General features: G+C 36.1%; 1 protein-coding gene across 2 annotated transcripts in view; it reads left to right on the forward strand.

Annotated features, from left to right (window-relative positions):
• Positions 1–24,967, forward strand: part of Prkd1 (protein kinase D1) — a 306,494-nt gene that overhangs the window by 239,805 nt on the left and 41,722 nt on the right. The window contains exons 3-8 of one of the 2 annotated variants that reach the window (XM_013510389.1): positions 383–514; positions 2,205–2,365; positions 7,239–7,262; positions 21,249–21,459; positions 21,616–21,693; positions 23,893–24,097. In XM_013510389.1, coding sequence (XP_013365843.1) covers positions 383–514; positions 2,205–2,365; positions 7,239–7,262; positions 21,249–21,459; positions 21,616–21,693; positions 23,893–24,097 — 811 coding nt within the window. The remainder of the gene's footprint in view (positions 1–382; positions 515–2,204; positions 2,366–7,238; positions 7,263–21,248; positions 21,460–21,615; positions 21,694–23,892; positions 24,098–24,967) is intronic. The other variant, XM_013510390.1, reaches the window with a different exon arrangement.

A 24,967-nucleotide genomic window follows, 5' to 3' on the forward strand; every position in this document is an offset into this window, starting at 1 on the left:
AACCTGTCTGAACTCATCAGTGTTTTCTTTTCATTAATATTTTTGAATGCCTTTTAAGTTCATTGAAAAGAAAAAATCAAAATATTTTCACAATTTCAGGAATTTCCCAGTTGACTTACCCTTTCATTCATGCTTTCTTCTCACATTTTGAATGTTTGGAAGTGGCTCAAAAGTTTGCCAAACAGAAAGAGGAGACAAGAAAAAGGGGCTACGCTATTAGTAAAACCATAGCTGGGAAGAATGAAGTCTAGTGTCTCCAAGTGTAAGCTGTGTCGGGTCGAACCTCCCCTAAATTTGCCTAGAGAGTCATATCCGAGCTTGCATCCTTTTATGGCATGTTTATTACTTACAGATCCACCCAATTTCTTTTCTGATGTTACAGCTTCTGCTACATTTGAGGACTTCCAGATTCGTCCCCACGCTCTCTTTGTTCATTCATACCGAGCTCCCGCTTTCTGTGATCACTGCGGAGAAATGCTGTGGGGCTTAGTGCGTCAAGGCCTTAAATGTGAAGGTAAGTTGTTTCCTTTACTACGAAGTCGAATACTTCTTGGCGTGATCCACTTCCACTGAGGTCTCTGCATTGGTGCCCTCGGGGCCTCAGAAGTATCTTCAAGCATTTTTTGGATGTCTGAACACTGTTTGCTTCATTTTTAAAAATGTCCTGTCATTGCATTTTTGGCCTGATCTGGGACCACTGATTCTCATATTTCCCTCCCTCATATTATAGTATATCTCACCTCTGTTATATAAATTTTAATCATAACTAAACCAAAAATCAGAGTAGCAGGCATTGCAATGGGCAGAAATTCAGAAGATTAATCAAACCACCCTAGATCACTCAGCTCCTGAATTGGGTAGCATGGAATATATACCTGAGTTTCTACACCAGTATCAGAGTTTTATCATATCTATCGGGGAAAAAACAAAAAACAAAAACCTCCTTGGACTGCACAGCTTAGCATGCTGGAATACCACAATAAACTTTTATGACCTTACACAATCATCCCGTTCTTGTAGATTGAGGAGGATAGAGCTCTTTGAACTTTGGCCAACATAACACAGCTTTATAGTGTAATTTATTTATATGCTCGTCACAGTTGTTTAATTTATTCTGTGAGCATAACACTTAAGAGACAGTGACCTAGAAGAAATTCTGCCTACACTCTATTTTATGAAAACTTCTTTGCCCTACTGTGGTGGATTAATGAATGGTCAACTTGTAACACTCAGCTGAACTGAATCAGCGTGATCCTGGGTGTGGAAGGCCCACCTGAGGATTATTGCCGAAAGCGTAAAAGGAGAACTGGAGGGGAAGATGATGTGCTGTTGACTCTTCTGGAGGAGTTTGTCATGCTGGTTTTCCTGATATGAACTCAGCTGTTATCATCAGAGGAGTTCAGATCCTCACTGTTGCTAAGGATGGCTGCTCTGGTCCTTACCTTGAGCATTGCTTCCTGGCTCCGATGCAGATCCCTTAACCTGCTGGCACAGATCCTTCATCCCATTGGTACAGACTTTCTAGCTTCCACCACTGACCTTTGAGCCTTCCCACTGCAGATCCTTGGTACAGACCTGCATTGTTCTGGGCTCTAGGTTTTCAGCTGGACTCATGCAAGGACATTGCCATGGGATCCAGACCCTCAGCTGGATTCTCTGAGTTAGTGCACCAACACATCTGTACTCTTCTCCATCTGATTCTTTAGGTGAAGATTATAAAGTAATCCTATAACATGTGTCCTGTATTAAATCTTTTCCCTTGAAAACCCTGAGTACAACACCTACTGTTTGATGTATGAAGAAATTCTGAGTTACTGTCACCAGTTGCATTGGAGCATATGAATAGTAGAAATATTAAAAGAAAAATGACATTTCCCTAAATGAAAAATAGGCTTCCAGTTTTCATTTACCCACCATATGAAAACCAGCATGTGAACTATTTTACATATTTTCTCAACAGTTTTATAAGATGGTTACTATTCTCTTCATTTTACAGGGAGGAAAACTAAGATGAAGTATTCTGTTCAAGATGACATAGAGAAGCGAGTTGTAGAAGGAGACTTTACATAAACTTAGAGTCTCAAAGTCTCAAAGTTGTAATGCACTGCAGTTAGTGTCTTCTGTATATGTCCACTCACATTGGAACTTGTGGAGGCTAAAAGCTATCCGGTTGGACAAAAGCTATCTTTATTTTCTCTTTGCAGGATGCGGTCTGAATTACCATAAGAGATGTGCGTTTAAAATCCCGAACAACTGCAGTGGTGTGAGACGGAGAAGGCTCTCAAACGTTTCCCTCACCGGGCTCAGCACTGTCCGCACATCTTCCACTGAGCTCTCTACCAGTGCTCCTGATGAGCCTCTGCTGGTATGGTCTCCTGTTTATCCATTTCCCCATGTACATGAGAAATCTGTGGGACGCTGTGGTAACAGTGTCTTCAGACAGTGTGCTGAGAGGAAGGACACAGACAGAGTGCTACTGACTGTTTCTTCATGGCCTGTGCTGTGGATTGGTCAGTGCTTCATTAAATATCCAACAGTATTTAGTTTGCTTTTATCTCTGAGCTTAGTGAAATGATAGAATATGTGAGGTATCATCACGGTTTTGGGTCGGAGCAGCACAAACTAATGTGTTAATGTTGCCAAACATAGTTTGTCAAAATTTGGAAACCAAAGATAAAATGTTTTCTGTATATTACTAGAGTAATTTGTGGCATAGCTGAGTATTTGTTTTGGGAGAAAATTTGAAGTTGGCTTTTATGAAAATTTGAAAAAGTCTTTTATTGTTTGGATATGTGCAAATTTATCATCAAACATGCACCAATAAACCACTTAAGAATAATGACATTTAACACTTTCTATTAACTCTAAAACATCTTATGGATATGATTTAAATATGCTTTTTTAAAAGAGTTAAATTTTTATCAAAAGGAATATTTCATATTCTGTTTCTACAGGGCCTTTTTATGGGGGGTCGGGTCATATATTGACATCATTTTTAAGTAAAACTGTTGGAGAAGGTGAGTTCTAACTCCTACCAGTAGTAAGGAACATAAGTTTTTATCGATATTCTGAATGTATGTGCATGGTTATATTTTATTCTGTGAAGTTCTATTATGTAGAGTAAATGATATTCTTACTGAAAGATGCTTAAATCAAAATTTATTTTTTAAAAATAACTGATATTAACTTCTTAGCCTAGAAGTTCTTTGGTTGAATTTAAATTTTATAAGCTATAACAGTTATTCTTACTGTTGTATATAGTTATTGAGAGTGAGGGTATTTGTAAGGTAGACATTAAATAATTTAAGCAAACAAAGTTGTAAATTAATGATTTCTTTTCAGTTTTACCTGGAATAACTTCTAAAAAACTTGCTTAACAACTCAAAAGAAATCTAAATCTCTAGTTATTCCTCATTAGAATAGCGTAGAACCTAGAGCTAATTACACAATTTATATGTAAATGGAATTTTTGTTATGTAACAATAATCTTTACCATGGAATTTTATGCATTAAACCAAATTACTTAATTGCTTTATTTAATCAAATTGAATAACCATTAAATTATTTCAACTACTTGACTATGAGTGGTATTTTATATAAGATGTTGAAATTCGTTAGTGTTTCATTGATAAATGGAAAACTTTGTAATATATATATAATATATATATGTATTTACATATCTTTCCCTCTCTAGGGTATGTTTTCTATTTTCTTACTGTTGTTTATGAATGAAATAAATTTTTAACTTTACTGATACTCAATTTTTTTTCCCCTTTGTCCTTAATGCTTTGAGTCTTTTTAAAAAGGCTTTTCCTACTCTATGTTCCTGTATTTATTTCCTATAGTCTTTCCCTGAAGCTCCCAGTCTATCTGCAGTTGATTTTGTGCATGGCATAGAGTCAAAATTTGTATTTTCTTATAGATATCAAATTGGTGCCAGACATATTTTGAGAGAGAGAGAGAGAGAGAGAGAGAGAGAGAGAGAGAGAGAGAGAGAAGAGACAGCAATAGAGATATAGATATAGGTCTATCTAGATATCGATATAGATCTATGATATATATATACAGTATTATAAAACCTCTGGAGCATGTAAAGAAAATTTACAGAGTGTTGGAAGACAGTCAGCTCAACATAAAATGTACCAAATTCTCCAACAGTGGTTTATAGTAGAAGTTAGCCAATAAAGATGAAAATGAGCTTAACATCATTAGTTACTGAGGAGTATAAATTTAAATCCATAATGAGATCTTCCTATATCAGATTTCCTAACATTGAATGAAACCCTAACAATAATAAGTATATATTGGTGAAGATACTGAATGATTACAATTGTACACATCAGTTCTTGGACTATAAATGGGCTCAACAACTTTGGAAAACTGCTTTGGCAATTACCTTCTGAAGTTGACCATAGGTGTATGTATGTCAGAAGTTCTACCTCTCGGTATATATTCAACAGAAACATCGTTAAGACGCATGCACAGAAAGATGTGCTACAAGCTTGTTTCCAGCGTCTTTGTTCATGACGTCTAAAAACTGGAAACAATTGATTGGTGCAGTCATACAATAGAATGCATGAATGACATACGTAGAATAAATGAACTCCCAATTCACTTGGCAGCGTGGATGAATCTCACAAAATAATATTTAAAGAAAGACACAAAAGAGGATATACTTATGAGTGCAATATATGAAGTTCAAATCAAGCAAAGCCAATTTAGAGTAAAACACATCAAAATAACAGTTTCTCTCAGTGAGGTACCAACTAAGAGAGAACAGAAATGAGACTTCTAGGAGGCAGGAAGTATTCTACATGTTCATGGGGAAAAGAGGTTACACGAATGAATGCATGTGCAAAATCTCATGGAGCTGTACACTTACAACTTTATATACTTTACTCCATATAAATTATCTCAATAAAAATGTGTTAAATAAGAATAGCAGCAGCTATTCAAATAGCAAATTATAAAATCACTGGGGTTCTTCATCACAGGTTGTATAAGAAAAGGATGAAATACCATATTAGAATAACGAATAATTCAATAAAGTTATGAGATTCCTTTCAGTCAGTTAGAAGAAAAGCGTGTTATAAAACTGACATTATTCAATAACACGAAATAAATTCTCTGAGTGTTAAATGTGCCACAGCATTCTGAGGCACATGGAATTTATCTGCATAATAAACATTGTTTTTTACAGTAATTTTCACCACAGATGCAAAACTGTAATTCGTATGAATTTTTTCAAGGGAAAAACAAAGCAAACAAAAGCAAAACTCTGGTATAGTATTATATAAACTACCAATGGAATAGTTGGCTCTATTTTTATGCTCTATGGGTGTTTCTGATGATTCTAACTTGACAACAAGATAAACAGACAGTCTGTCTATATATTTCCCAATGTCCTTCAAAACATGATTCCATAAAATGTCCTGCAAGTAAACAAATTGTGTTCAAATAAAGTTGGGAAATGCTTTCTGCTCCATCCAACTAGTAATATCAAAATAGTTATTAAACATAATTAAATGTCTCAAAAGTCTTGCAATAATGAAATTGGTGCTCTGAAACTTACTTAAATATAGAAATCCTTTATCTCATAAAAATCTAAGAATATTCTATGGGAAAAAAGACACCTTCAGAAAAAGAAAACCAGGGAAATCAGTGATCTCAGTGTTGTTTTTATTTGCATCTCTTGAATGATCAGTGATATTGAACTTTTTAAATTGTTTATCTGCTATTTATACTTCTGAGAAGTGTCTGTTCATTTCAGATGCCCATTTTTGGATTGGGTCTTTAAATTTGGAGGGTCTGATTTTTAAAAATTCTTTTTATATTCTACATATTAGTTCTGTTGATGAATGTGATCATTATGCGTATCTAAATGGTACCCAAAAAAAGAGAAATCAGTGGATGCGTGCATGTGGCATAGTCCATTTCAGATACCAGAAGGCTCCCGTCACTCAGCTGAAGTTGAATTCTAACGCTGAATTCAAGGCTCCCAACTGGATGAAAATCATGGGCTTGGCTGCCAGTTGTAGAGACAGAAAGGGTCACATCTTTTTTGGAAACTGATCTTCTGACTCAGACAAATGGGGCTGTAATTTTTCTGAAAAGTCCAAGTTGGGTCTGTGTTCACAGGAGCTGTAGTTGCCCTGAGTTCTGCACGTTCTTCCTGTCAGTCCTGAAATACCGAGAGCAGTATTAGAAAATGATTAACTTTGACAGAACTTCATTCTAAATGTATGCAGCTCCCAAAGTTTTTAACCAAATGTGTTACCTGTAGATTGTGAATAAGGACATAAAGTTTCAGAAAACAAATAAGATTTTTTTCTTAATTCACAGTAATTCATTACTGGAAAAAAAAATCACTGATATAAAAACACACGTATGCTTTCTTTTTGAGAAACCAAATCAGCCATATTTTAATCTTGTTTTGATTGTTAATTATCAGATAAAGCAGCTTGACAAAGCTAGGGACAAAAATATTTGAAACAGAATGTCTTCAACATAAATTATCAGATACCCCTTATCTGCTTATTCAAGCTTCCCTTTACATTTTACATTGGTAGTACGTCCTCTTAAAACACAAAATCAGGAGTGACATTTTTACTTTTGAATTATATTTCAACTTCGAATGAAATAAAGTAGAAATCAAGCCCTCCACCATGAGTAAAGAATGGAGTGTAGACAATATTGTCTGATTAAAACTACCATCGGACTTCACGGATTTGTAAACAGTTGGCTGAGTCTGATTACTCATCAGCTTATTCTGGCCTGCAGGCAGTTAAGAACTATGTAACATTTGATTACTTTGATGACCTTTTTATTTTTTCCCCATTGAGAGGAAGAATTATTATGAGGAAAATCTAATCTTTCACTTAAAGGTCAAAAATGCTTCATTTTGACTATAATTTATTTTCAACAAGTGAAAGAAGCATCTTTCATCCCTGAAACTCTGACAGGTAGATTTTTTTTTTAACCTCTCCCCACTCAGAACTGTAAACTGTGTCTGAAGTTATGAGTTAATGATTGTGGTTCCATTTTATTTCAGAAGTAGTTTCCAGCTCCTTTTCCTTGTGGCTACAATCAGTATAACAGTTTGCTTTTACTTGAAAATGTACCTATATTAAACACTGAGTTGTAGTCACTGCTTTCCTCTAATCACATTTTTTCCTGTCTTTCTCTCCTTTTATTCTGCATCTTTGACTGCTTTTTGCACTTACAACTTCATCTTTTAGTCTCCTGTGAGTCCTGGCTTTGAGGTAGGTATTGAGCTACCTGGTACCAGAAATGTGCGCTACCCTCTTTTTCAAAATGACATTTTAATATTAGATTGACAACTGCATTTATTCCTCAGAAGTGTGCAGATCAGAGTTTAGCTCAGAATTAAACTCACTGAACGGCAAAAAGACAAAGCAATATAATCATTAGGTTGCTAAGGTCAGATATTGCTTTCATAGTACTGGACTCCATAACATGGGTATCCTTTAATAGCTAGCCCTTCCTGGTCCTCCTTGAAGCCCAGGAAGTTTATATTTGTAATCCTGTGAAGTTACTGGAATTCTAGTGAGTTAATTCCAATCTACCACTTCCAGAGCAACCCATGATGAGAATAAAGACACTAAGGGATATTTATAGTTATGGAGACGAAAAGGGTCCTAAGTCCAGCCACAATGATGGCTATCTGGAAAAAAGGCCTTGACCCAGGGCCAAACCCGGGTTTCATTAATTCATGAAGAAGGGAGTGCTTGAGGATGAGTGAGTGTGAGAACGGTGGGAAGTAGGTGGGTGCCATGAGCTGGGCCAGGTAGGAGACCTGAAATCACCTCTGCAATATGCAGAGAGAAGGATATGCAGGCAGAGTAATTTGTATAACACAACTCAGGTAGTATGTGATGTTTTCTGGTCAGTGGTTCGGCTCTGATGTGTAATCTTTCGTGCCCTGGGAAGTCATAGCTTCTTAGTTTAGGTTGGATCTCAGCCGACAATGTGGAGCTTGGCTCTCCATCTTGCCTTGCCTTGGCTTACACATGTTTTATTTGGGAGCTGTGTGGGGCAGAGAAAGTACTTCCCTGTCATCTTTGCTTCAAAGACTACACATCAGCACCCTGGCTGGACCGATATGCATTGCTTAAAGCCAGTTGAAGGGATAAGGAAAAGTCCTAGCCAGCTTTGTACATATTAATACATGGAAATAGGGTCAGGTTTGGCTAAAATGGAGATAACTGCTCTTCTTTCAAGGAGAGTCGTCCAGGTGGTCCTCCACATCCTTTCTGTGAAAACTAGAATAAAAGAATACTGTACAATCAGCTGCTACTTCCTATCATACCCTAACAGAAACTCATTCATATTGAATGGTATTCTAATCCCAGTTCCCACAGAACGAGGCAGAAGGATGTTCTCTCAGTATGCGTGCATTTTGATAGCACGGTGAGGAGCAAAACAGAGCTAATTCCCTGAGATGAATATAACTGTTTCTTACATTTTTAATTTTTAATTTTTTTTTTTTGGTGCCAGGAATTGAACTCACAACCTCGTGCTTGCCAGGCAGGCACTGTGCCACTGAGCTACTCATAGTTTATGAACTTAACTTTTTTTTTTTAAAGAAAGGATCATTTAATCCTTATGTAGTACTATGATTTTTAAAAGATGGTATGTAATTTGGAATATCATCTCCCAATCTATCATAAATTATCAATGGAAAAGACAAAATGCCTTCAAAATTTAATTAAGCCCACTCTCCAAAACTGGTTTTTTATTGGCCGTAAGCAATTAACCTGAATACAGAGGACAGGCATTTAGGTCAAGTAGTAAAGCAGAGCATACAGTAGTGCTCTTTTTGGATAATTTGTTTTGAACTGTTGACTTGTTAATATTTAGTTTCCCTTATGCCTGTATCACCAGACAGTGGAGAGGTGACATACTGTTATTTCTTCTCAAGAGAATGTAAATTTCATATACCATTATAGTGTCCATTCTAAGATGGTCTTGTTACAGGAATGCTAATAAAAGAAGTCAGTAAGAGAACAATGAGAATGTGGTCTGGATTAAATAAAAGTATTGGGTCAATTTCTTATGAAACTATCTGACTCTTAGGATATAAAATCATCCTCACTAATGCTGTTCCTAGGAAAAATCATCCTTGTTTAAAAAAATACATTACTTAGAAAAGTTAATTATGAATGCTGGTAAGTATAGTATTCATATAAACGTGTTTTCTAAAATGCTTTCCAGACATAATGTTAAATGTGAACTATCATCTTTCCTTTCAAATAATCCTTTGAGCACAAAGCCAGAGAAGGATATGAGAAAGTTTTCACTTCCTTCTCCCACTTGGCAATTGAGAACAGATTGTGCAAAGGACTTAGGAGTAGTTAGATGTTTTGTGGAAGTCATACAACTTACAGGCAGCCAAACCTTCACTACATAGTTCCTGGTAGAAATAAAAGATGTTTTCTGCATAAGGTATTTTGTTGAACTTCGTTTATCTCTAGTTTTTTTCAAAAGGTAGCAGAATTTTCTCCTCATAAACATCTTTAGAGAGGAGGAATAGGACTTGACCAAATTTTTTTCAGAGAAGTGCTTGAGAGATACATGTATAAAGAGCTTTTAGGTTTGTAACACTGAGAAGCAAAAGTATGAAAGAAGTAGATAAATTATTTGCCCTCACAGAACTTGCATAGACAGACATTCTACCGACAAATAAATATATGTAACATATATATGTATATACACTGTGTCAACCTCTTGTATTGATTAGGTTGTTTCCATTCTTAAAATTTAAGCTTTCCTGGAATATGCATCTTTATATTTTTTTGCACGCATGTTAAAGTTTTAATGAGTTTGAGATAAAAATTTGTTGAAGTAGTAGGTTATATTCTCAGAAGCCAAATCAGTGATTTACTTTTTTGACAGTTAGGTCTTCAGAATGATGTCAACGTTTACATTTAAAACTCCACTGAAAACAGTGAGTTCCCATTTCCTCATACTGTTTCCAATAACAGAATTTACTAATATTTTATAAGAATTTTTTTCCTTGCTGATAGTTTAAAAATAAATTTTTATACCCATATAGTATTCCTTTATTGGTGATGATAAACTATTTTTCATGTAGTTATTGATGAATTATAGTTAGTTTGTGGAAAGTCATCTTTTTAATGAATTCTCTAGTTACTTAATTTTTATATATTATGATCATAATCCTTTGTGCATTAATCTACAATGGAATGATGCTTTCACTTTTGTCTGAAAATGGTGTCTTTTCTCACAGTGATTTAAAGAAATTTTTAAAATTAATAATAGTTGTATATATGGGATAGAGTATGATGTTTTGATCTACATATTATAGTGCTATATATTTTACTATATGAATATTGTTTTTAATGAGGAGATGACATACATTTTCTTGCGATATAGAAATTGTTGAAAATAAATAAATAAATGAACCGCACATAACATTCTTGTCAAATGATTTAGGAGAATGATTTTTTTCTTAAGGTAAGAAAGGTTAAATCAAAATAACAAATGAAGCAGATTTAGGATAGACTGACCCTTACTGACTCATTTAATTAAGGCAAGCACTACATTAAGAGAAACTCTTGTCTGCATACCTTCCTTAAAAATCCCCCCCCAAGTGACTCATTCATTTGCTACTTTTATTTTTTTTTTCAAAATGAAGTCAAGAGAATACCAGTATTGCACTATCTATAATTGGATATGATCCCAATACACCTAATAATAGTCAAAATAGATTCTTCTCAAATGAACGAGTAGTGGAAAAAAAGGAATACCAAATCCTGAGTGGAATTATGATGATATTCTCTGCACAAGTGAATATTTTCCAGGATAGTTTCCATTGTAGCAAAAGTCTATGTAGAACTGGAGATGATATCAGTCTTGAATTCTGAAGTTCCAGGGATCCTGGTGATTCATTTGAATTTCAAAGTCATTTTTTTATTTAAATATGCACCATGGTACCCACACAGTACATTTTCCAGATATCACAAGATTTCTTTGGATGGTTACATATACTAGTTCTCCAAATACAAAGCTGGACAGTGTACCCTTTTAGTGTAGAAAAATATTCAGTTATTCTCTTACCAGGCCTTCCCTACCTTCTGATGGTCAGAGTGTGTGCAGTGGTGGACTTGTGGGAAGAGGTCCTTCTCTGAAATACGAGGCCTACACTGATACACTGTTGGGAGATCTCATTCACAAGGCTTGGCCTGTAAGCTAGGTACATTATACATTTATGCTCTGAACAAAAATTTGCAGATGGGTAATTGTAAATATAAAAATTACAGGAAGTTTTCCATGAACCCCACTGGGGAAGTGGCCATCGTATACCACACTTACAAATACAGAAGCTGTAGGGAAAAAAACTTGAATCTGGAATAAGGCTCTGAAGGACCTGCTCATCCCTCAGGCCAGGTGCCGTAGCCTCGATAACACCACAAGACACAAAGCAGAGCTGTCTCTATGGCACCAATAACAGGGATCTATTTCCTCAGTATTCACTGTGTCCATCACTGTGTCCATCTGCTATCTTGCCAGGCCAAGCCAGATTCAAGTCTCTTTAATTCCTTACCATTTATCATCCCTGAGCTCCTGCCTGCGTAGTGTGAGTCAAAGGCTATTCTTTGAGAACTTGTATGTCCATATGAATATATGTATCCAGGGGAAAGTAAGAGAGACTCGCATAAAAAATTAGAATCAGGAGAAAACTTAGTGGAAGACGGGAATTGTCAGTTATAAATGAGACTTGTAGAAACTAAACATAATACAGCATGCAAAATATGTAGTTGTGTTTTCAGAGATGTTTTTATTTTGTATGATCCATTAGACATCATTTTGATATAGGGCTCAGTTTTATCAAATTAATTTCTCCCTCCCTTCTCAAAAGAAGGGAGAATGTTGTTCTATTTTTATTAGTACATGTTTTTATTACATAATGATTACATTCCTTGTGGGGAGTTAATAAATGTACATAGCACATTTTATTTCTTTTTCATCATCCGCTTTCACTCCCTCCCCTCCCCCCTACCTCTAACTTTTGATCCCTTTCCCATTTGAACAAAATGTATTTCCTTACTTCCTGTCTCTCATTTTATTCTTTATTTATATTCTGGATTTCTGATATGAGAAAAGCCATGCAGTATTTAAGCTCGTGTGTCTGGTTTATTTCATTTAATGTTGTGGTCTCTATGTGCACCTGTTTCCCTGCAACTGATTCAAGTTTAGCCTTATTTATGGCAGAGTAGTACTCCAGTGTATATAAATGCAACATTTTCTTTATCCTTTATCTGTTGATAGACACATAGACAGCTTCCAAGATTAGAATTATGCTATGAATATGGTTTTTGTGTATCCCTGTAATATGATGTGTGTCACTCTTTATGGAAAGCACCCAGAAGATAGCTGACTGGGTTAAATAGAATTCCTAGTTTTAGTTTTTTGAGAATCTCCATACTCCTTTCCATAGTGGTTGTACCAGTCTGTATTCTCACCAACAATGTAGAGTTCCTTTTTCCCTGCAGCCTTTACAGTGTTTGTTTGTTATTGTTTGATTTCTTCATGTTAGCCACTCTTCCTAGTGTTAGATGGAATCACAGTGTTTTAACTTGCATCTCTCTAATGCCTGGTGATAGTGAACATTTTTTCATATATTTATTGTCCAGAGAATACTGTTCTTTTGAGAATAAATATTGTGACATGCAAGATAAGACAGTGTCCATAGGTTATAAACAAAAATTTGCTTTCTCTAAATAGATCAAATTTTGTGATGTTTTGGTTATTTTTCTATAGCCGTACATTAATAGATCACTTAGCTAGCATTTTCCTATATTTTTAAAACCCAAATATTTGGAAGGAGAGGAGGGGCTAAGATAACAATGAGAGAAAAAACCGTTCATCTGTTTTATCTCTTGTGTTTGTGATTGAGTTGTATTAAAATCTATTCTTCAGTCCTACTACAACTTTTCAGAAGCACATATGCATGTTATCAACTCATATAGACCACACACATAGCTCTACATGTTCACCACTGACTCATTGACTATTATAGATTAAGACTGTCTAGAATTCTATAAAAACCATATGAATTGACCATTATTAGAGAGAGAGGGTCTCACCTTTGGATCTTTGAACTGTCTCTATGCTCTTGTAGCTTTTCCTTGGTGTGTCCAAGATAGCAAACAGTAGGCCATCCTTGTCTTAGTTACTTTTCTTGTTGCTGAGACAAAATACCTGGTGCTCAAAGTTGGAGCAGGAAAGGTTTATTGGTCTGACAGTTTGTGAATGTTTCATTGCATAGTTGGCTGGCTCCAAGGCAAGGTGGCATGGCTGAGAGGCATCACAGAGGAGAGATGACTCATAGCAGGCAGAAGGCAGCAAATCAGTGAAGTAGCATACAGCAAGTGACAAGCAACAAACAAGTGACAAATGATAAGCAGTGCACAACCCTTTTTCTGTCCTTATATTTTATCCAGTGTACCCACAACCACAGTGAAGTAGCACGCACACTCAGGGTGGGGCAGCCTTATTCCTAGCATCACACCATGAATCAATCCCAACAGCATATCCTTGGTCCCAGCAGCACAAACCCTAGCTCTAGCCACCTCTGTAAAGCCCCACATATCCCACATGAGGCTTTGGAGGACATCTAGATACAAGCCATAACAGTCCTCTTTTCCAGGTTGTTTCATTCAGCTTTCTAGCTCATAAAGCTAAGCGTGCCTTTGTTTACTCAGGCAATGTGAAATGCCATGGGAATGAATGTTCCTGAATGACAGTCCTTGATTTCTCACTCAAATCTGTTTACTCTTCAGTTCACTTTCTATGTATAGATCAAGTCTGACAGTTAAAGCCCCAGAGCACTTGCAACATACAGTTATTTTCTTCCTCAGTTGAAATGATCTCCCCTTTTATTTTAGAGTGCATGGCATTAAGTTTGTATTGCCTTTCTTGCTGTGTGTGTGTATGTGTGTGTGTGTGTGTGTGTGTGTGTGTGTCTGAGAAAGAGACAGAGACAGAGAGACAGAGAGACTCCTACTTGTGTTACATCTTCCTTTTCCCTCAGAAACTCACATTTATAGGTTGTCGGACCTGACATTTTGAAAGGACAGCACGTGTAATTTGCAACAATCCTCCAGCAGTTCTGGTGTGTTCCCTGCAAAGGGTGGATCACTTAAGAAAATAATAGGGTTCCTTTACCCTTCATTTCTGTTTACTCAAAAGGGAGGGAGACAATATAAAAACTAATGTAACTTCCAAGACTACTTTAGCATCAAACAAATCCAGATCACCTCGTGTTTTTTAAATGGGGTCATACATATTATGACAGTGAAAGCTTTCACATGAAGAAATGGACTCTCCATTGTAAAATGTAGCACCCATCACCACAAAGCAGGGGGCACACTTTTTTCTTGCCCTGTAGCAACCCTTTCCACTGCTAGGAAAAGTTGTTACCTAGCTTTTATTTATGCTATATATTTAGGGTATCCAAATGAGAAACCAAACTCATTTATCTGGCACATTTGCCAGGTAATTTAAGGGATGGAGAAGCACACAGCAATATGGAGCTCACCAGACACCTTGTCCTCTACTTACTCAATTACAGACCATGGAAACATGTGTTCCTATGGGAACTCCATTCATCAAGGTCTTCATATGTGTCTGTTGCTAAATAACTGCTCTGTGCTGGAAAAATCTGACTCATCTTAGGAGAGGTAATGTGTTCACATAAGTGTCGTTGAGAAGAGATGATTGTTTATTTTTGCTTTGTAAAGTAACCAGCCTCAGAAAGAGAATCACAGTGACATTTTACTAGCTAGCAATAACTATAGATGGGGTCAGATCATTATTACCAAGTAGACTAACTGGATTTCAGGGTATATAAAAGAAATCTCAATGGTATGAAGGTTGAAAGTACTCAGCTGTACTACAGAATTTTAATTGCTAATAATACTCAGTGTAGTCATGGTATTCCAAAAGTTATTTTAAGGTCTATGCAATGAATAGCACCTCATTTGCACTACGAATAGGGTTTATCTTTGAACCTTCCTGTATGTAGTCATTTGTCCTATGCAAGGTGCTAATCCCAGAACTGGGCAATGCAGCAATGAACATGACCAAGGTGCTCATCTTATGGAGCTTTTTCATATTGAAGGGAGACAATAAAAACAATGAACAGGTAGATAAGTCAGTTGAAGGAGGCACTGATAATTCTAGAGGAACAGGAAATGTGACTAAGAGAACAGAATGTGGAGGGGTACTGGCCAAAAAGTTAGGTGGTCTATAGTTTCTAGAGGAAGGTGACATGTGAGCTGAAATTTGAAGAATAAGGAATAGCCATCTATGCAGAAAGAAGGAAACAACAGATATAAAGAATGACATAACAGTGATACTCTATCAAGAATTCTAGGGGCTGGGGATTTAGCTCAGCAGCACAGCGTCTGCCTGGCAAGTGCAAAGTGGTGAGTTCAATTTCCGGTACCGGAAAAAAAAATTATAGTGTGCAGTAAACTCTTTGGGCACAAAGAGTGATATTTACTGATCTTTATGTGTCCCATAGCATCTCATTGGACCATCGGGTAGTATCTACTTCAGAAAACACATGTAAATTAGATAGATCCATCTTAGACGCAGTAGGAGGTAGTATTGTGATAGTCTTTTTTTTTTGTTTGTTTGTTTTGGTTTTTCTCCGGTACCGGGAACTGAACTCAAGACCATGCGCTTGCCAGGCAGGTGCTTTGCCGCTGAACTAAGTCCCCAGCCCCCATATTGTAGCAGTCTTAAGGTAGTATTGTGTGCAGCTCCCTATATGGTAGTCCAAAGTACTCGACCTTACAACTTCTAGAATAAAGGATTACTATTTGGTTGGCACTGCTTTTTTTGAACAGTCGTGTAAGCATAGTCACCTCAGTGGAGAAGTAACCAGCCAGTCAAGTGATGCTTATGTACTAAAAGCTGTTTATTCAGGTGGTTATTTCCTCTATTAAATACATATGATTCCGATACTGTCTTCTGAGCACAAGCAAGCTGCCTGAAAATCTCTCCTGCAGGTTAAGCTTGAGGGGTTCATGATAATTTCATGTTGCATTTTGTCACATAGAACATTTGACTGTTCCCATATCTCCTGTGTCTTCCTTATTGACTTAAGTGATTGGGAGAAAATACTAATATCTGAATTAGCTAAAAGCCAGAGAATGTGGGAAATAGAGAGTGGCTAAAAAGGAAGAAAGCACAATTATCTGGAGCGAGAGTACAGTGGCTCACAAACAATTTGTTCAGTGATTTTGGAGAGGATGGCTATGTTTGTGTCTATGTCAAGATGATGGCCAGGGTCACTTTTGTCACCTGATGCACAGTTTGCAAGCAAAATCAAAATTTTGCCAAACATTTTTATTTGTGAACCAAACTGTTTGCAAACAAAAGTGCTCTGAACCTTTTGTACTTGATACCACTAGATACCACTGCACTTGGGCTCATTGTTCCATTTACAAACTGTGCGATTCAACCTTCCTGTGTTTCAGTACTCATAAAGTGGGGATCCTGTACTAGTGGTCATAAGACTTAAATGAATGAATGCATGTAAAGTACTATGAAAAGAGTTTGACATATAAATGGCATAAAAAGAGTTTTCTGTCATTGTCTAGTTCAAAGGTCTTGGACTCTCCATGGACCAGATTTAGTTCACAGATAAGCTGACTAGCATAATGTTTTAATCATTTATGTTTTGTTTTGTTTTTGCATTGTCTGTGTCTAGATAGACTTACTTCATTACACCTGGATGAAAAGCTAAGCATTCTGGCAACTTCTGGCTTACATAGTCACATGGCAACTACTGGCAGTGTTTTAGCAGTGACCCCCCTGTGTACTGAACTCCCCCCAATTTCACCATTCTCTACTGCATCCCTAAAACTGAGGACCACCCTTTAATATGACAGTCCCTAAAAATTGAGCTCCTGCCCCTCTCAATCCAGAACAGAAAATTTCTGCATGGATTTTGTATTCAAGTAAGAGATAACTGGCAAACAAATTCAGAGAGCGTTTGTAGAAAATATTTCCTACCAATTGTCCTCTCTTTAAATTGGAACATATACGTCAGCAATACAGCTCATGTAACATTAAATACAAAAAACTTACATTAAAGTTAGTATTTTAAATATCTCCACTAAAATGTTTCATCTATTTTTCTTATGCATTTACTTCTTGAAAGCATACATTTTTTTAGGTTAAGAAATGCTTATTGTTTGTCATGTATCAGGCATTCCTTTCCATAAGTAGAAGACAAGCATAATTAGGGAAGTGTCCTTTTCCTTAGGTTACTGCCTTCTGATTAAGACAATCCACAAAGATTGTCCACAGCTATGCTAAAGTATTCTCGTCTGTTTTGTTTGTTTGTTTGTTTGTTTGTTTCTCTTGAATTTGAGACATTTTATGTCACCTAAATCCAGTTGTGTTATGGGGCTTTAATAGGACTTTATAAATAAAATAAAATTAATTGAATATGCATTAAATAAGCATTTCAAATATGATAGATAAGTTTTAATTTCAACCATGTTTCTCTGTAAAGTGACTTTTATCTCTCAGAAAATTTTATGACTGATTTTTATGTAAGTAGGAGAAACAAACCACAAGTAAAGGGAACTTTCTGCTCCGTATGCTCACTAACTAGTGACGAATTCATTTTGAATGGCAAAATGAAAATACTTTATTGAGAAATTGTGGGGCTCCTGTTAAATGTTTAACAACAAGCTAGGCCTTGGAGTTTCCATAATGTAATCTAAGCCATCATTTCCTGGGAATGGTCCAGACCTGCTGAGTCATTAATTTAACATACTAGGTTAAAAGAAATTCCATCTTTGGAAAAGCAGAATACATTGTCTTTCTAAATACTAGTTGTTCAGTGTATAAAGTTCTAGCTTTCACAGAAATTTCAGGAATGTTAAAAATGATTCACAAAATTGCATTTAAAAGAATGTATCTTTTTTTTTTTTTTCCCAGTACTGGGAATCGAACTCACGACCTTGCACTTGCCAGGCAGGCGCCGTGCCGCAGAGCTAAATCCCCAGCCCCCAAAGAACATATCTTAATAGTAATCTTAATTCTGTTTAGTCTGTATTCTTGGCTTTAAAATTCAGTTTTCATCATTTTTCTGTTTTCACAGTCTCTCCCTTTTGGGATGTGATATCTCTTACACTGAGAACAGAAAAAGCCTTTTGTGTTTTTCATAATCTACAGTTTGCCAGATTGAATCATTTACATATATCTGTACCAATCCCACACTTTACATGTATGTCAATTATGACATTAATTTGGTACCTGTAATTTAATCGAGATTCCTCCAGTGAGAAAATGACACTTCCTTGCCTAATATACAAATGTAATTTTTTTTAAGAATTTCATCCTCCTGTATGTGTTTTCCTTAATTATAGACATGGAAATGTTAAATGTTTTTCAAGTTTTTAGCCAATTTTTTGCTCTGAACATATTAATGAAGCAGAAATAAAACAGATGCATCTGTTCTCTTTCCAAAGAATTTCCTTTTTTTACAAAAAAAAAAAAAAAATTCTTCATATTTCCCAAATTCAGTGAATGCATGTGGACAGACTGGACCCTTAAGTAGAGGCTATGTATTTAAACACCATTTAACCAACCTAACAAACCTAGTAAAACCTGCACTAATGTGTGAGAAAGAACTTTTTCTTTAGTAGAGATAACTTTAAGGAAAGATATTATTTAAAAATTTGAAATACTATCCACATTATAATTAAATACACAAGTGAGAAAAATGGAGCTAATAAAGAAATGCTTTGACTAATAAGGCATTATATTCAAAGAAAAAGTCTGTTAATTTCTGCCAGAGTGGTGTTTTGAATCACTTTTGAAAGTTTGTTATCTCACTGGGCGTAGTGGCACACATCTGTAATCCCAGCACTGGGGAGGCTGAAGCAGGAGCATCCTTATGAGTTGGAGACCAACCTGGGCTACAAAGTAAGCTCAAGGCCAGCCTGAACTGCACAGGGGAAACTTGTCTAAAAAAGACATACATACATACATACATAAATAAATAAATAAAGTTTGTTATCTCAAGGTTATTTTCAGATCCAGCGATCAGCTGGGCATAGGGAAGATTGAGTGTAATCTCAGCAAGCTGAAGGCTGAGGCAGGAGGATAACAAGTTCATCACTGCAGGCATGTGTGTGTAGAACAGGCTCCGAGCACAGAGTGATGATGGCCAATCTCTTTTCCCTAAACTTATTTTTTATTCAAATCCCTTACATAATCCTGTCTTGAAAGTAATAAATGAACTAGCTGCTCAAGAATAAGTCTGGCCCCTTCAGTTTATGGCGGTGTTTATGTGAATGTCACCATACTTAATGAGAGGGAAGCATTCTGTTTGCCAGACCCAAGATTCCTTCTTGCTCTTCGGAGTGAGTTTGTCCCAAGGTACAGTAAATACTCATGTATCAAATTGGCCCTGTAAACACAGCCCATAATTAAGTACCTTAAATTAAAAAGAGTAAGTGAAGAATGAATTTGGCATTATTTTTGTAGGATTTTCTGTCTGAGCTTTTTTTTTTTCTTTTTTTTTTTGTAGTACTGGGGCTTAAACCCTTGGGCCTTGTGCATGCTAGGCAAGCACTCTGCCACTGAACTATATCCCCAGCCCTGAGAATGTTTTAAATTGACTAAGAGTGTGACATCCTCAGAACATCTTTTATTCTGTTGAAACATTTCAGTTGTGGAAAGCTATCACTTTCATTTTATTCTATCTTTAAAACTGGCCCATTGGCTACAGTTATACTGGACATTATAACAGGAACTTAACTGCATGAAATTAATTATCCTTCGATTCCATTGAAAGTATTTATTAAATATATTTATGATTCTTTTTTGGCAAACTGTTATGGCCTATTTCTAAGCTTTGTGGACTTCCTTATGGGAAACTTTCCAGAGTAATTATGCTGTATAGTTTTCCTTTACTTTTGAATAATTATAAATGTTACTTTAGATATAGTATCCTTATGGAAAGCCTCAACCCAGGTCTATACTGTAGCTATTGAATCTGTAAAACAAAGATTTCCCATTTAATAAGTGTTATTAACTTTTGGTCACACAGAGATTGAAGTCAATGGAAATCATATATAATTATGATTTATTTCTCTTCTCAATAATTGTGGAAAATTAGGAATTTAATGGCTAAGGTAGTAATACAGGGGCTCTAGAGGTAAAACAAAAAAGCTTTGTGCTTTGGCTGCACTATTTACTAGTGTTTGACCTAAAGAATGTTTTTAAACTTTATGAACATAGATGCTTCATTTGTAGATAACACGATCTCTCTTTTAAGGAACTTAATATAGTATTACTATAGAGTAGGTGTTTAATAAATAAGACGTATTTGTTCTGATTATTAAGAAGTAAGCCAGGTCTCCTTTTACCCTGGTAATTCCCAAGTACATTTTTTCTGAATGTCCCAAGTACATTTGCATACTATCAAGAGATACCATGAAAGTGTTTAAAAACATTGAAACAACAGTTTATTTTAATATATTTAAATTTCAAAAGCCTAGAAACTGAGTTGATGAAATAATTCCAAAGTCAGAGAAAGAGTACATACAGATAATTATTCCCCAGAACATAAGTGTTTTGTGCCTTTTACAATCCAAAAGTTACTATTTTTCAATTATAGAAATTATAGCATAATTTTAACATTTTACTTATTTATATACTTAAAAAATAATTCAAAATCTTATTTAATTGTTTTCCTTGGGGAAATCCAAAGGAAGTGTAGATTTTTTTCAGCAACATTATACAGGGCAAACAGGAGTATTTTCTTTTCATTTTCTCTTTCAGAACTGCTTGCATTTTCTAGCCTTGTTCATATAGTACTGAAGACCATGCCAGTGGAGAAATGATCTCCCAATGAGGGAGATTGAGGACCATCTTTATTTACTATCATCTTTGTATTTCTCTTTGTAACTAAATAAATTTATAAAGTTAAAAAGAAAGTCTTAGAAGTCAGGTTCAAATATTTTTTGCCCATTTCTCTTCCTCTTGAACCATACAGAGGAATTCAAATAGGAAGTGAGAAGGTAATAAATTATGTTATTTACCAGAAACATAGACTTAGATTATCTTGTATGCAACCACAAAACAAAATGAGATTTTAAAGTACATAAATATTTAAATCTGGTAACGATCTCTTTCATCATACTGTCCTTTATTATTTTTTAAACATGTAGCAAAAGTCACCATCAGAGTCATTTATTGGTCGAGAAAAGAGGTCAAATTCTCAGTCCTACATTGGAAGACCAATTCAGCTCGACAAGATTCTGATGTCTAAGGTTAAAGTGCCTCACACGTTCGCCATCCATTCCTACACCCGGCCCACGGTATGCCAGTACTGCAAGAAGCTCCTCAAGGGTCTTTTCAGGCAGGGCCTGCAGTGCAAAGGTAAGGAAGCTCTTGTCACCTCATCTTTGTCACCAGCCAATTTTTAATCCTTAAATTAATCCTCATCCATCTGAAATGTGTTTGTTTTTATTTCACACCTTCTTTTTCTGATGAATTTCTGATCTGTTTGTTGTGTTTCAAAATCATTATGATTAGATTGCAGATTCAACTGTCATAAACGTTGTGCACCAAAAGTACCCAACAACTGCCTGGGCGAAGTGACCATCAATGGAGGTAGGTAAAAGGCCAGCGGTCCCATCTCTGCTTTGCTTTTTGCTGGTAGAGAGTGTGGCCATTATGGTGTAGCAAGGCTTTTTACTGTTAGATTTTTTTCACTTCAGTGTTTGTACCTCAGCTGAAGTGAATTATGATCCGAGTTAGTAATTCTTCACAATGGAAAAATCATCTATTTCAGCTCATCAAAATTGGATAAAACCAAAAATCTTTTTTTCCTCAGTACTGGAGATTGAATCCAGGGCTTATTTTGAGACAAAACCTTGCTAAACTTGCTAAGCTGTTGAAGACTAGGTTTGAACTTGTGACTCTCCTACCTCAGTCTCCCAGACTGCTGGGATTACAGGTGTGTGCCTGGTTGAGAGTCTTCATCTTTGCACGGTAAACATCTAGTACTGTAAACTTAGATGTCCACAATTTGTTTGCTAGCTTTCTTATTTTATGCTTCTATCCTAATTTGCTCAGAATCATTAAAGTGTCTACAGGTTACACCTCTGTACTCTAGTTCTCTGTTCTCAACCCAAGCATCAAAGCAGAACTTAATTTTCTTCCCTGTCTACAGAGCACAGAAAGCATCACAGACACAGGTCTATAAGGAAATAATCTCTCATTTCTATCCTCTCCCCAGTTACTATTTCCATTATATCTGTGATTACTAACCTGCATCTTTGTTTTTTTTTGTTTGTTTGTTTGTTTTTCCGGTACCGGGAACCGAACTCACGACCTTGCGCTTGCCAGGCAAGCGCTTTGCCGCTGGGCTAAATCCCCAGCCCCCTGCATCTTTAAAAGTAAAAAAAAACAAAAACAAAAAACTTCAAGTTGACCAATTAAAAAAAACTTGCCTTTTTCTATATTTGGAAATGTTTTCTTTGGAAAACTCTATGTCAGTTAACTCTGAAGCACTCCTCTAAGAAAAATGCTATGCCCTAAAGGAACAGCTCACACTTTCATTTTAGGTAGTATTCTAGTGGATTGCTATCAGAATATTTGGCTTAGAATTCCGGGCTAGCCTTTTGCTTAGATAGTGAACTACTTTCTGCCTTCAGTCTATTGCAGTTTTCCGAAAACAATCTAATAGCATTCTTCAGTTCCTCTGGAAAGAAAAATAGCTGTAAAAGACCAAAGACACAAATTGAATATTTTTGTTAGTAAAAAAGCTGAAGAATGAATAAGTGGCTTTGCTGTAGGACATTCTTCTCTAGAAAAAATATATATTCCTAGACAAAGAGAAAGAAGAAAGAATCACTGTCTAAGAAAACTTTCTCAAACATATCAATTTCTGGAACGGAGATTCATGAATTAGCTGCTCAAATTAAAAACTTGGCAATTTTCCTATTTTCTGTGGAATGTAATATTGACTTTGTTTGATCCCAGGGAATATCAGTATGTACTTGATAGCTATAACTAAAGGGAAATAGCAGCGTTAGATGTTGAGTACTTTGAAATTGCGTTTTCCCATATAATCAGAAAAATTCCATAAAATGTGTACTTTCCAAGCTTGCCAAGCCAGAGTCTCTGATTGACCCATGTCCCTAATTTTAAAATAAGTAGTTTGCACAAGTCAAAATTTTTGCATGAAGATCAACTATTGTACCTAACAATAGAGTTCATATTCAATTATCAAATATCTTAGGTATTTTAAAAACTGCAGCTTCCATGAACAATGTAATATATTGGAAACCATGATTTTAAAAGTTACTGGGATAGCAAGAGTTTTCATTTTTTAAAAATTTATTTTAAAAATAAAAGAAGGAAAACATATTAACAAATAGACATCCATTTACAAAATAGCAGAAGAATAATACAAACAAAGCAGAATTACAATTGTCTTTCATGCAGTAAGTTCCATCATCCTCCCCTGTGTTTCTTTTTCCCATGAGTGCTGTGCTGTGAAATATGATCAGTTTCCTGGTGACTTGTGTCTGGTACCACTTTGCTTCCCAGGGCTGTGCTTCTGTCCTGCCTTTGGCTTCCTTCCAAAGCTCTCCAGGACTTGTCAGGTTTTTAGGGTTAGGAAAATGGAAAATAAGGGTCTGCCTGAAAAAATTACACACTCACCATCACATGCATTTCTAGTCTTATGAACTAAAGTGAAAAGATAAATTCTTCCCAGGACTACATATTTTTAGGAGCCCCTTTCTCTTAACCCCTGCCTCCAAGATTCCAGGCTTAACTTCACGGATCAAAACAATTTCCTAGATCTGCTGAGCCCTGGGGCAGAATCTGATGTGGTCATGGAGGAAGGGAGCGACGATAATGACAGTGAGAGAAACAGTGGACTCATGGATGACATGGACGAGGCCATGGTCCAAGATGCCGAGATGGCCATGGCAGAGGGCCAGAATGACGGTGGGGAAATGCAAGATGTAGACCCCGACCAAGAAGACTCCAACAGAACTATCAGGTGAGTGCAGCAATGCCAGCCTCAGCCTAACAGTGAAAGCTGTGTGGAATCTACTCTTTAAACTGTGTGGTATTTCAACCTAAAAAGGAATTTGAGGTATGTCTAGTTCCATTGTGAATGACCGCTGGATTGTGGGTGCATATCATTGGAGTTCAGCGGTCCAGGTTCCCTAGAAATGTAGTTTGCATCCTTTCCTAGTACTGCACCATCCATAGATCCTTGTCTTTGGTGTGTAAGTGATGCTGGTATTTGCCGTCCACAGCTTTCTACTAACAGTAACTCAGAGTTCCTCATGTGGAAATACACAGGGTTCTCAGCCCAGGGAGACCCGGTCTATTTGATGGTTCTGCCCTATTATAAATATCACAAACTGTCTACACCTTTCTTATTGTTTGTGTGTGCATTTCTGAGCTAGAATTTTGCATGTTATCTTTACTGTTTCACCACTAGCTAGCCCTCACTTTTTATATCAGGAGTTGGCACAGTCAGTTCAAATTGGACCGTTACCCATGTTGTAATTCATTTTCTGGGAAGATAGCTCTGCCCACTCATATTTTCTATGGTGCTTTCATACTACAATAGTACAGCTAGGTATTTTATTAAGCCTAAAATATTTATTACCTACTCTTCTACAGAAAAGGTCTCTCGGCCTCTAATTTATATTATAAAGCATAATACAACATTTGTGTCCATTTGAGAAATGTCAAATTCATTGACAGACTAAAATTGTTCATGAGAGTAGAGAAATGTAAGGACAAGTTTTTTTTTCCAGTTAATGGTACAGTAAACATTTTTAAAATGCTGGAAAATATTAGTCTTATTACCTAACTCCCTTTTGAAGGGAGTTTGTCAGGCTTTGGCATTGCGAGG

This window comes from Chinchilla lanigera, unplaced genomic scaffold (genome assembly GCF_000276665.1).
Source record: "Chinchilla lanigera isolate Chin_1 unplaced genomic scaffold, ChiLan1.0 scaffold00008, whole genome shotgun sequence".
Classification (NCBI taxonomy): domain Eukaryota; kingdom Metazoa; phylum Chordata; class Mammalia; order Rodentia; family Chinchillidae; genus Chinchilla; species Chinchilla lanigera.